A 13,367-nucleotide genomic window follows, 5' to 3' on the forward strand; every position below is an offset into this window, starting at 1 on the left:
TGTTTTCTAGCCGGGGTGGGTAGGGGAGGGGGGGGAGTGGTCTGATGAGATCTGAGAGAAATGGACTTCGAGCTCAGACCACAACTTCCCCTCGTAGCTGTGAGGTACGCAACACCCGAGCGCCGAGTCAGACAGAGGAAAGCATCGCCCAGCGTCTGCTGCTGCTGCTGCTGCTGCTGCTGCTCCAGTCCGTGTTTCAGCCACGTTTCAGCCCGTCACCATGGGAGCGAGGGCCGGGAGTCGGCTGCTGGCCGCCGTCCCTCTCTGGATGTGTTTCGGCAGAGCCGGTGAGTTCGGAGCACTGACCTCTTTGATGTGTGTGTGTGTTAGATTGAGCGACTGAGTTCTGGTTAACCAGACAGGAAAACACATCAGACAGAAACAAACTCCAGAAGCAGATCACATATTTTATTTTATTTTATTTTATTTTACTTTATTTTATTATTTTTTTTAAGTTTGTGTTTAGTTTATGCTGGCAGATGATCTCTGAGGTTCTGGCGACATTCGGCCCCGTTGCGCTCGGTGGATGCAGCGGACTTAGTTCCTGTGAAAAGGGAAACTAATGGTGCTGACTGTAAACCAGCAGAAAAAAACCCCATCACAGCTCGACTCATTCATCTTATCCACATCCTGACAGATTATTAACCTCATCTCACTGCATATTTATCTCCACATTTGTCATTTATTGGGATTAAAAAGCTCAACTTGTTCTGTTTGTGTCAGTTTTCGAGAAGCAAAACCAATAAACCAAGAACAAAAATATAAACCAAAACTGATCAGTATCTTATGTTTCAACATGTTTATAGTCGGCCACAAACACTGGAAGAAAACATGAAATGTGTCGATTTTATTTAATTATGATAAAACCATTAAATATAAAGTAAGTTTAGTTTGAAATATCAGTTATCTTGTCAGATTTTCACATTTCTACACTTCCTGCATGTTTCCTCATGATGGTGAAGTAAAATGTCGGCGGATCGATAAGATTAGTTGTATAGTTATAAAATGGTTCCTCAGGCGCAGTAAATAATCTGTATGTTAGATGTGTTTAGATTTTATTGCAGACTTTAAGTCCAGATCACATTAAAAATAAAAAATAAAATCAATAAAATAAGAGAATGAAAAGTACATAAAACGGCCTCTAACCTCTCAGAAATTGATTTTTTTTTATTATTCCAAACCACTGCTCTTGGTGGCCTATTTTTATTTATTTATTTATTTATTTTTAATTGCTCTACGCCACGATGAGAGACAAACTCCTCTCTGACGCATTATAACATCTTTTCAAAATTGAAATCATGTGTTGAGTTATTTTTTTTATGCCATTTACCCGTTTTTCTGGTCTGATCAAAACCAAAACGCTAACACTCTGCTTCGTGGTAACAGTTGTGAATTTGTTGGGATGTGTGTTCAGGTATTACACACATTAATGCAGGGCTATTTTAGGTGTTGGTTGTTTACTCTGAAGGAAGCAATGTTAGAAAAGGAAGGGCGATATCGCCACAGAGAGATCAGCAGTGCTGATGGAACGGCTTCACGTCACTGAAGCCGACATCGGTCTTATCTGCTCCGTCACCAAACGCAGCTCCATCCTGATGGCTGTAGCTGTGTCTGAAAGCAAGAGGAGTGCGACTGGAAGTGAGTCACTTGTGGACGTCCATCATGTGGCCTAAGGCTGAAGGGAAGTGCTCCACTTCCTGGATTTCAACAGAGAAGAAAGAAAGTGGGAAGGAAGCAGCAGAGCGTCTCATACTGTAGCTTCTGGATTAATTAAAAAAATAAAATAAAATAAAAAAAAAACAGACCTTAGCTCTGAGGTGGATGAGTTGCCACTTTAGTTCAATCAGGAAGGATGCCAGGTTTTCTGTTATTTTAGTATTTATGAAGTGTTAAACTGAGGATGTTCAGCTCAGAACTGTGAGGTTTTATTTGGCCCATCAGAACTTCAGAAGCTCATCTCACACTGAATATATAAAGGAAGCAGAAGGTTTATTTAAAGTAAATATTCTGTGGAAAGAGGCGACATTCTCACTGCCACCGAGTTAAATGAGAAGATGGCGGATGGATGTAAAAACCTGTTACCATTTCAGCTGAAATTCATAGTACTGTCAGTACGCGCTTCAGAAAACATTTTCAGTAACGCAACAGCCACTGCAAAGTGTTCTAATATGGTTCTGACTATTACCGTTAGCATAAGAATTGTAAAAATCAAATTTTTCCATTTAAAATATTTAATCAATGATATCTAAAACAATATCTATGTTGTAGATATAGTCTGTGACGATATGTCACAGGTACCGTCACAGGACAATTGATATCAGATCACTTCAATCTGGTCAATTTTGCTCAGTTCAGATATTTTGACAAATTTTCAGTCCAACTAATCATTGTTGTACTTTAGGTGTATTTAAACAGTACATTCTGTTACATTGCCAACAGCAATATTTTATTGCTATTTTGGGAATTTGAAATATTTAAACATTTATTTTTCATTTGGGTTTTGTTGTGGTTTTTTCCCCCCTTATCTTTAACAAGCATTAAAAAAAAATAATAAAAAAAACGCTGAGATCCCCTGAAGGATTTCTATTTTCACAGCAAAATTTTGTCTGTCTACATGCAGTCCTATTCAATAAATTAGAATATTATTGAAAAGTTCCTTTATTTCCAGGACTAGACTGATGGTTTAAGGCCTTAACTTCTGTTCATTCTGCTTTCAGTCGATGAAAACACAACATTTAATACTAAAATATTACTTCAATGAAAAACAATTCATTATAGAAATGTGGGCTTAATGAAAAGTTTGTTTAATATCTGCTTAAGGTTCTTTTTTAGAAGCTACTGACAAACGAGCCTCATTGGAAAGCAAATTAAAATTGTTGAAATATGACTATACATTGCCAATTTCTTGTCAACAGAAAAGTGAGCACACTTTTCTGTCAACAATCCCATCTACGACAGCAGTGAGCCTCAAACACACACTCACACGGCGTGTATGTATATATATACATTAGAATGGTTCAGACCGCAGTAAATAGAATCAATCGGCCAGTGATTGAAATAGACCAGTTTTCCCAGCAGCAGTTCTGGTTGATGATCGGAAAATTGCTCCGCAAAGAAAACCAGAGATTGTGGGCCGATCGGTTAATCTCTAACATTAGATCATTTTCCAGTATAAGTACTCTGCATTCTTGTTCAATACTTAATAATTATTTGGAAACTCAACTAAGATTAAAATTAGTTTTTGTTAAAAAGCAAATCTAAGAGTTTAGTAGAATTACAAGCAATTTTTTTAACTGTCTGCATAGATAACTGACATACATGGTTATTATAGATTTAATGCAGAAACACATATTCAGGAGAATATATCTAACGTCATATTCTCATATAACTCTTTCCTGTCAATTCACTATCAACTAAAGGCCACTAGAGCCAATAAATCCTTTAAAAAAAACAGGAAGTAGAAGGTTTCTGTGTTATAGAGGAAAAACATGATTCTGTGCGAAATATAAATATGGTATGAACCTAGTCTAGATCAATAAAAAGAAGTTGTGAAGACAGCGTCTGAAACTGGTTTGCATCATCTGCAGTAAAACGAATCGTCTGAAACGCCTCTCAGAGAGGAAGAAGCCACTGCTCCAAAAGACAGATTACTGCTTGGAACTGAGCTAATGAACAAAAAGCTTCATTTTAAAGAAGTTCTGTGGTCTGCTGAAACTGTGTAAGCATTTAACCTTAATGACTGTCATTGCCACATTTAGACTGAAAAAGGAGAACCATGAGAACACGATTCAGACTGTGCAGTTATAATGCTGACCGCGCCATGTTGTGTGGGGTGAAAAAGTTCTGGTGTGAGTGAAGCCGCCTAAAACCCTGACACAAGTTCTGTTTGGAAATAAAACTACAACAAACTGTAGTCTAAAGCTTCTGAAAATATTTGACTCAAGTCACGGTTTAAAACCTGTCCCGACAAATACTAAATAAATTCAGGTCAGTGATTCTTGAGAATAGGGACAAAATGGGTTTTAATTTTCCCATATTTTCTTTAAATTATTTCTCAACCTTATGTATGCAAATATGACAAATAATGTTAAGAAAATATGAAGATGCTAAGGTACAGGCTCCCAGTTGCGAATTAAAAAAAAAAAATTACATTTTTAATCGACCTGACCCAAAACTTTGTCATCACCATCTGACAAAAATAAATCTAAAATGATTTTTAAAATACCCCATTAGTGATATTTTTACTCAATTTACAGACAAATGCTTCTCAAGAAATAAAATAAATATTATTTAAAACAAAAAACAAGAAAAAGTCCATCTGATGGAGTTGACAGTGCATGACGGAGTTGACACAGAACTGAAGGTGGTGACAAACTAGTAAGTAAAATGAAAAACTTGGTACATGTGAAGTAATGCAATTCATGTAAAATACATTAAAATGAATTAGTTGCACAATTAAGTGAGATTTGACAACAATTTCACTGAAAGAGTCAGAGAAACTCTGACGGAGTTGACATCTGACGGAGTTGACGAAATGCCAAACTACCTCAATTTATATGATGTTATTCTGAAGGAGGCCATATTGTAGCTCGTCAGGTCCATGAAATCTTCACATTATACCAAAATTAAGCTTTTATTTCGCAAAATTTCATCAAAGTTTTGTAAATTGTCAGTTATGGAGTTGACACATCATGGTTGTGACAAACAACTTAGGAATAAAACAGAAGAAAAAACTAAAGAATAACTTAAGCTAACCGGAGCTAACTAGCCCTCCTAGCAAAGGAAGAGAAAAGACAACGTCATGGGGTCCTCAGAAGTTCTGGTGCCCCCCAATAATGCCTGATTTTTTTTACATTCTTTTCATTTCTGACGGTGTTGACAAAAACTAAGGACAAATTTCAACGGAGTTGGAAAATATCTAAAAATTATTTTTAATTCAATTTATCGATACTTTTATAATTATTTATATGACTACTTATACTTAATTGTCATAATATATAATTTTAGTATTTTTTTAATGGTTTTAAACTATAAGAATGTATTGAGTTCTGCTCCTGGACAAGGGCTTTTACAGGCATCATCCACCGACTACAATGTTTAAAATAAAAAAATATTCAGCAAAAAAAAGAAAAATATACATTGTTGTGCTCACATGACCCAGGTTAGTTTAGTTAGATATTTGAAAAAAATATATTTTGTGTATATTTTATTCAAATTTCATGCTTTATCCATAGGACCTGTTTTGTCCCTATTCTCAAGAATCACTGAGGTAATGTAAAAAAAAAATCTAGTTATTGGGGCAATACAATTGCCCCAATGTATACATGCAATATGTACAATATATACAATATATAATATATACAATATATACAATATGCTGGTTATTAGGAAATACAAATAATGCTGGTATTCCCCAATTAATCTAAAAAAGAACAGCCAAAAAAAGAGGGGTTTTCATTAAGTGTGCGTAACTATACTGTCTTCTGTACGTTGTTTGAAAAAGCCGATATAGTATAAATCTAGCAGTTCATTTATATTCTCTGTTCCTATCAAGTTTAGATAATCCAAACAGTGTCGCGCTGTTTGTGACGTTGTAATGGCCGCTGTTCTATCAGATAGCCCTACGCCACATATGTCAGAGTCAAGGCCCGCGGGCCACATCCGGCCCGCGAGAAGGTTTTTTACGGCCCCTGGGATGATCTTGATTTATTATTAGAACCGGCCCGCAGCAAGCCGGCACCCCGTCTGAAAAAAAAATATCTTCCTTATTTGAACTGTAAGTAGTTCTTTAAATGTTCTGTGAGATGATGTACTTACCCATGTATCCATAACAACCGGAACTTTCAATATCCACCAAGTTATTGCCGAAATATACCGTCTATTAAACGAGTGCCCCCCGGATTAATTACACACTCTGCAGCTGCAGCTGCGAAGTTACCGTATTAACCCGATACTTGCTGGAAAGTGCAACGTCTCCCCTTTCAGAAACCGTTGGAATTTTTCCACTTAGCGCTACGTGTGGCGGAATTACGGTACTGCAAATTTAGATGTGTCGACGGCGACACATCTAAATGCCTTGACTCTGACATATGTGGATTAATAGATTTTTGCACTTTATTTTATTGTATTTCAATCCAATTATATTTTAAAAATATTTCAGTTGTGTCTGTTGAAAATTAAAGATTACTGACAGAGCCATAAGAAAATATTGCTTTATTTATCTGATCATATTGGAATATATTTGTTAGGTTTTCAGTAGGTTCAATTAGGTTCACTAGACTATATGCGTCATTTAAAAACATTTCAATGAACATTCGATCAGTCCGGCCCTCGGCTTGTAGCTAAATTTTTTATTTGGCCCTCCGTCCATTTGACTTTGACACCCCTGCCCTACGCTGTCAGGACCACAGACATGGTCCTGACAGGATAGATCTAAGGATAGACGCCTCATGGACCGCTCTCGCCTATTGTCGCTGACGAGATTTAGGGCGGCCATCTTGGAGCGGTACTCCACGCCACTCAGCGTTATGTGTTTAGCAGGCACAATGATGTATCAGCGCATTTAATCGATCATAACACACTTTTTTGTTTCTGTAAACCATATTCAAACATCTATCAAAGCAACATTAATAAACAATTGTATTTTTTAAGTATGTTTTTAATACATAGTTCATCATATTTAAATATGCTTAGTGGCTATAACAATAGAACAGGAATGGAATATTCAGATATCGATGTATGAAGAGCATATTACAAAGCACACACCCGTTCATAATTTATTTAATAAATTATTTAGTAATATCAATACATATTTTATATAACTATACAAACACTAATAAATAAAAATTAATAATGGCACAAATAAATGATTAATACTGAATTATATATATATATATATATATATATATATATATATATATATATATATATATATATATATATATATATATATATATATATATATATATATATATATATGTTTTTCAGCCGACGAGTCCAAAATCCGATGTGAGATTCATCCGTGCAGCAGTGAATCCGTCTTTATAGATATCTCCCTCTTCTTCTTATATTATGTCTATGGTCTATGGTCAGGATCATAGACATAATATAAGGGTAGACGCCGCATTGGCTGCTCCGGCGCAGGAAATACGGCGGCCATCTTAGAGCGGTATAAACTCCTACTTTCCTCAATCAAAACAATAGACGATGCCTCAGCTCTGAGGGATATTATTGTTCGGATCTATGGATTATTGATGTGAGGGCTCCACAGACAGCATTTCACAAGTAAGATGGACATATTATTGTGTATATATTGTGATTATATTATATATTAGAATATTACTTTACTGTATTTATGTCCACCGGCGAGATACCAGCTAATATTAGCTACAGTGCTTGGTGTAATACAGGTTCAGCCCCGCTATGAAGACTAACTGAGATTCTGTACATCTAAAAATATTAATTATTCTCTAACATTGACTTAGATTATATGACACAAGAGCATTAGAAATGAAACAATATAACACATATTATAAAACTTATGTGTTATAACATTCACCAGCAAAGTTTACACAGGTGGTAAAGACTATTATTTATATGTAATTCTTTCACTAGTAAGATACATCCCAAATCTTCCGTTTTTGTTTTGAAAGTTTCATAAAGACACGATGTGAGGAAGAAGAGGGAGAAATCTATAAAGAGAGACGAATTCACTGCAGCAGGATGGATCTCATCAGATTTTGGACTTAATCTCAGCTGCTGAATCTCTGAAGCTATATATATATATATATATATATATATATATATATATATATATATATATATATATATATGGTTCTGGGTTCGATTCCCGGCCCCGGTCTTTCTGCATGGAGTTTGCATGTTCTCCCTGTGCATGCATGGGTTTTCTCCGGTTTCCTCCCACAGTCCAAAAACATGACTGTCAGGTTAATTGGCCTTTCCAAATTGCCCCTAGGTGTGAGTGTGTGTGTGCATGGTTGTTTGTCCTGTGTGTCTCTGTGTTGCCCTGCAACAGGCTGGCGACCTGTCCAGGGTGTACCCCGCCTCTCACCCGGAACGTGAGCTGGAGATAGGCACCAGCACCCCTCCCGACCCCACTGAGGGACAAGGGTGAAGGAAAATGGATGGATGGATATATATATAAAATTCCCCTCTCACCCTCCGTGGGTGGTCTCTTTCATCCTCTGAGCTCGGGTCCTCTACCAGAGGCCTGGGAGCTTGAGGGTTCTGCACAGTATCTTGGCTGTGCCTAGAACTGCCAATATATATATATTATTCAGTATTAATTATTTATTTGTGCCATTATGAATCTTTATTTGTGTTGTATAGTTATTTAAATATGTATTGATATTACTAAATAATTTATTAAATAAATTATGAACGGCTGTGTGCTTTGTAATATGCTCTTTATACATCAATATCAGAATATTCCATTCCTATTCTATTGTTTTAGCCACTAAGCATATTTAAATACTTAAATAACATACTTAAATAATACAATTGTTTATAAATGTAGCTTTGATAGATGTTTGAATATGGTTTCCAGTAACAAAAAAGCGTGTTATGATCGATTAAATGCGCTGATCCGTCACTGTGCCTGTTAAACACATAGGACCGAGTGGAGTGGTATACCGCTCCAAGATGGCCGCCCTAAATCTCGTCAGCGACAATAGGCGACAGCGGGGCATGAGGCGTCTATCCTTATATTATGTCTATGGTCAGGATAGCATACATGCAGTTAGTACGCATGCCCGCGCATGCGCATTAAGAAGTCCGACCGTCAGTGGAGTTGTCAGTTCAGCATACGCAACAAGTTATGACGACAATAAGTCATTAAATTGTCTATAATATCACATAATATGATAACTAGATAAATATACATACGTTGTCGTGGTTTCAAAGTGTATTTAAAGCAGGTCTGGCTGCAGCTGCAGTCAACTACAACACACGCCCGTGTAAAACTCATTAATCTACTTAAACTCTAAATCAGGATGTCATACAGCTGTTAATAACAAAGTGTATGATGATCTACGTCATGATTCTATGTTGCTGATTAAATGAAATCATGTGGTAATGACTGCGTATACATGTTTGAGCTTAGCGCATGACTATCTGACAATGTATGCTGATCTGACAGAACACCGCCACTGTCGCACCTTTCACAATTCACAATGGTACAAACATTTAGGCTGTTGCCTAATAAGGTGGTTTTGTAAATGACTCCACACTAACATCATCATCATAGAGACCAGCTACAGTCACACACAGTGTGTAAAAGTGGAAGTCCTGTGTGTGTGCAGCAGGCTTTCTTCTTCTAACGTTCTGCTGTCGTCTCGTCCTCCAGCTGCTCTATCGGAGCCAGAGATCTGCTACGTTCTGGATGGGATTCTTTTCCTGTACGGCATCATCCTGACCGCGCTCTACTGCAGGGTCAAGGTTCGCACCCACACAAATCTTTCTTTCTTATTAATGTTAAACAAACCGTAGAGTAACAAAACGCTACCAAGTTAAGTATGGAAGAAAAATACCATCTATACATAGATATATTTTTAATGTCTGTGTCAGTAACATAAAATTCAGGGAAGGGAACCACTAGCTAAAGTTAACAGTAATCATAAACATTAGCGCTGCTAATGCTAAGGCACTATTCCAACATGGTATTTAGCAAACGATAACGCTACAGTGCTTTACCAACATATGACGCAGAAGCTAATGCTAATGTGCTGCACCAACACAGTATTTAGCAGAAGCTAATACTAAACTTAAATTCAAACTGCATTTAGCCTTGAAGGACTACAACGCAAACATTTAATTTCGACACATGTTCTATGATACTCTTAGACATTGTGTTTATGTTTATATCTTATTTATTTATTTTTATTCTTTACAAAGGTTGTTCCTTTATGTTTGAATTTTAAAAAAAGCAAAAGTTAGCAAGAAAAATTAGCTCCGCTATTAGCACATTAGCATAAAAGTGCCCGCCATTGAAGAAATGTAACACCTGAAGGAGAATATTAATAAGCAAAGTAAAAGTCAGAAAACACATTTTCTAGACAGGTTTAAAGCAATATGTCTAGATGGAGGGCAGTCCAGAAGATTTATTAAAATAAATCCATAAAAAAAAGAGTTCTGTTTACAGTTTGACACAGAAATGGAACTTTTCTGCCTAAATGGAATGTTCCCTGCATGGCTGAAAATCTACATTACCTGAACAAACCATTCCCAAGGTGGTGGCAGCATCATTCTGTGGACATTTTTTTTATACATATACATGCATTTAAACTGAGTATAAAACAAAATTTTCCACATTTTTATTTGTGAAAAATATTTTTTGTCACTCCATAATTGGGCTGTACGTTGTGTTTTGTCTAACATAAAATCTCAATAAAGGCTTAGAGTTGAAACCAGGTAGCACGGGGCGCTGGTCTTGGTCTTGACTCGGTCTCGACTTCCCTCGGTCTTGGTCTTGACTTGGTATCGGACCCGAAAAGTCTTGGTCTTGTCACGGTCTCGATACACTCTGGTCTTGGTCTTGGGTTTGGGTTAGGTGGACTTGACTACAACACTGGTTGGAACTATACGCTTTTGCACGTCAGTGTAGATTTTTTTTATCTTGATAACATCATGTATTTACTGCAAATGAATCTACCTGCTGCTTCAGAGGTTTATGTTTTTCTCTGTATATCGTTGACAGATCTACAACGCCAGAGAGGCCAGCGGCGGAAAAGCAAAGTCAAAGCAGGTGAGAGCGACTGCTCTACTAAAACAGGAGCCGCTGTGGGAACCGTGTGCGTGGAACGCATTGCGCTGCAGCACAAAGTGGCGTTTCAGTCAACAAAAAAGAAGCTGAGTTTCTGTTGAGGCTAACCTCAGTGGACACATGCTGAGGCTGAGGTTTTGGACGTGAAGAAGGAAATGAGCACACAGCATGCCTACATACATCAACCGTGCGTGTGCGTGTGTTAGGCAGTGTGAACGAGTTTGTTTCGTGGTGAGTTGCGCTAATACTGAGTATCCTCTCTGCAGTGGCTGTGACCACTGAGCAGCCGGCTGTTTAGAGGAGAATAAAGTCAACATCCTGTCCACCTTTCAGCTCAGCCCACTAAGAACAAGAGCTGCATGTTATTTTAGGACAGAGCTCTGCCTCTGTTTGGTTTTACTTTAAAAACTTGAATTGTTGGTTTGAGCCACTGTTCCAGTTCCCGTTTTTTTGTGTCACAATGACTATTTTGTCTCTAATCTCTTTCTCGTCTTTTTTTCTGTCAGAATGTGGAAGAGGGCATCTACACGGTGAGTTTCAGAGAACCGCGCCGCGTTAAGCTGAAGTTTCACATTATTCATATGTATATAAATATATTTCCTCCTCTCTCCCCTCCTTCAGGGTCTGACTCCTCACAAGCAGGACACATACGAAACCATCGGCATGAAGAAGTGATCTCACCCGGCCGCAGCGTTCTGTCTTGGTTTTTTTTTTTTCTTTTGTATTTAAACATAACACATGTCGCACTCTGTGTTTTTTATACCAGCGCTTGTTTCCCCATTTTGCTTTTGTTGAATCGAGCAGAAGTTGAGGAGTAAGAGATAGAAAAGAAGAAGTGATGCGGCTTTCTGTTTGAGATACTCTTCCTGTCCTCTTGGACATATTTAACATTTTATTTTGACTACTGATATCCTGAAGATGCATTTAAATGCTTAAGTGTGAAAAAGAAAAATAGGATTGTAATGAGAGGTTTTATATTTTGCGTAGATTTCAGGACCAAAACACGCTGATGGAAATTTCACTCTTTACCATTTTTGTAAATTTGACAAATTGCATATGCTTTCCTTCTATTTGTACTATTATTGTTTTATTTTTGTATGCCATAATTTCGGGGTAAGAGAATTATAAGGGGGGAATGTAATTATACTGAGCAGTATTTCCATTACACCTCAGGGTGGCAGTGATGGCATCTCCTTCACCTTTCTGAAGCTGATACATGTACACACAAGACTTTGTTTTGCACGCATATTCATATTAAAGAACTTATCGTTTAGAAATACGGCATCTCCGTCTCTTTATTTAACTCTCAATCAGAACTTTTTTAATCTTTAAGTCTTTCTTTACCACAAATTTCTGAAAACAATCATTTCCTGCCAGGAGATTTTCATATAAATAAGATTAAATGTGGACACAGCTTTAGCTTTGGTCAGATATATAGATATGATGTTAAAATATTTGGAGTTCTAAGTTGGAGATGTCAACTGGAACGCCTTGAATTCAATGTTTAAACTAAGATGTCATAGAAACCCAGATTTAAAACCCAAGGAAAAGGAAGTGTTATTTGCAGCCTTATTTTTTTTTTAATATAGATTCTCGTTCAGTGAGATTTCTGAAGTGCTCAACTTGTCTTGAACTTTATCGAGGAAGTGTCAGCTTCATCCTAAACCATTCCACTCAGCTTATACCCAAACCTGAAAAACACCTGGCGACTGCTTTCAAAATAAAAGCCCATTTTAAAATCAAAGCTGAAAATTAGGATCTGAGTACAGATTTGAGGAGTTGACTGTATTTAATTAACACAACTATGTTTTACCAGCATTTGTAGTTTTTAATAGTTTATTCATATAAAATACATTAAATTTACAGTTTGAGAATTAAACTGTTTTAAACTTAATCATGACCATTATAATTATTCCCTTACATTTTACAAGTGCTTGGATCTACAAATAGACTCTCTTTGACATTTCTTGTACAGAAAGAAGTTTCTGATTTACCCCATCCTTAAAAATCAGTATGTTACACATAGAATACAGCGTAAGCTGTCAAAAATAACTCATTTGCAAATCTTTTTGTGATATTTACTCTCATTCCAAGTTCGGACGTCTAAGGTACATCACCCAATGATTTTTATTTTTCAGTGTCATATAAGAAGACGTTAACAACGCCTTCAGTTTTAATCGACAGCCTTTATGTGGAACAACTGTGTCAATGACGTAACAAAAAATAGCACATTTTTTAAAATTATGTTGTACAGATGGACTCTCTTAAAATAATTTCTGTTGTTCATTGGTGACTACATGCAGAAGTAGAGATGATTCTCTTATGGTCGTATTCTGTGCTGTTGCATTGCTGTACTTGGTTCTCTTGACTGTTAGAGAAACCAGCCTGCAGGGCGTTGAACACTTTTAAACATCTACATCAGAGGACATGTTCTTGTTGATTTGAAATATATATATACATAATGTTCAAGCTGTGCCTAAAAAACAAATCTCACACTAGTAAAGCAGATGACAGTTAGTAAGTTGTTACTGGAGCACCAGCCCCCAAAAGTAAAATGTGTAACGAAAAGGAACTGGCCCAAGCACCA

The 13,367-nt window shown here is 36.8% G+C and overlaps 1 protein-coding gene across 1 annotated transcript; it reads left to right on the forward strand.

The window, feature by feature from the left end:
- Window positions 1–86: 86 nt before the first annotated feature.
- fcer1g (Fc epsilon receptor IgFc epsilon receptor Ig) lies at window positions 87–12,057 on the forward strand. Its single transcript, XM_088015354.1, has 5 exons — window positions 87–287; window positions 9,365–9,456; window positions 10,715–10,762; window positions 11,287–11,310; window positions 11,402–12,057. The coding sequence occupies exons 1-5, from the start codon at window positions 221–223 to the stop codon at window positions 11,453–11,455; spliced, it is 285 nt and encodes a 94-aa protein (XP_087871480.1). The 5' UTR covers window positions 87–220; the 3' UTR covers window positions 11,456–12,057.
- Window positions 12,058–13,367: the final 1,310 nt, after the last annotated feature.

This window comes from Poecilia mexicana, unplaced genomic scaffold (assembly GCF_051168715.1).
Source record: "Poecilia mexicana isolate PSO_F unplaced genomic scaffold, ASM5116871v1 scaffold_18, whole genome shotgun sequence".
NCBI classification, from domain to species: Eukaryota; Metazoa; Chordata; class Actinopteri; order Cyprinodontiformes; family Poeciliidae; genus Poecilia; species Poecilia mexicana.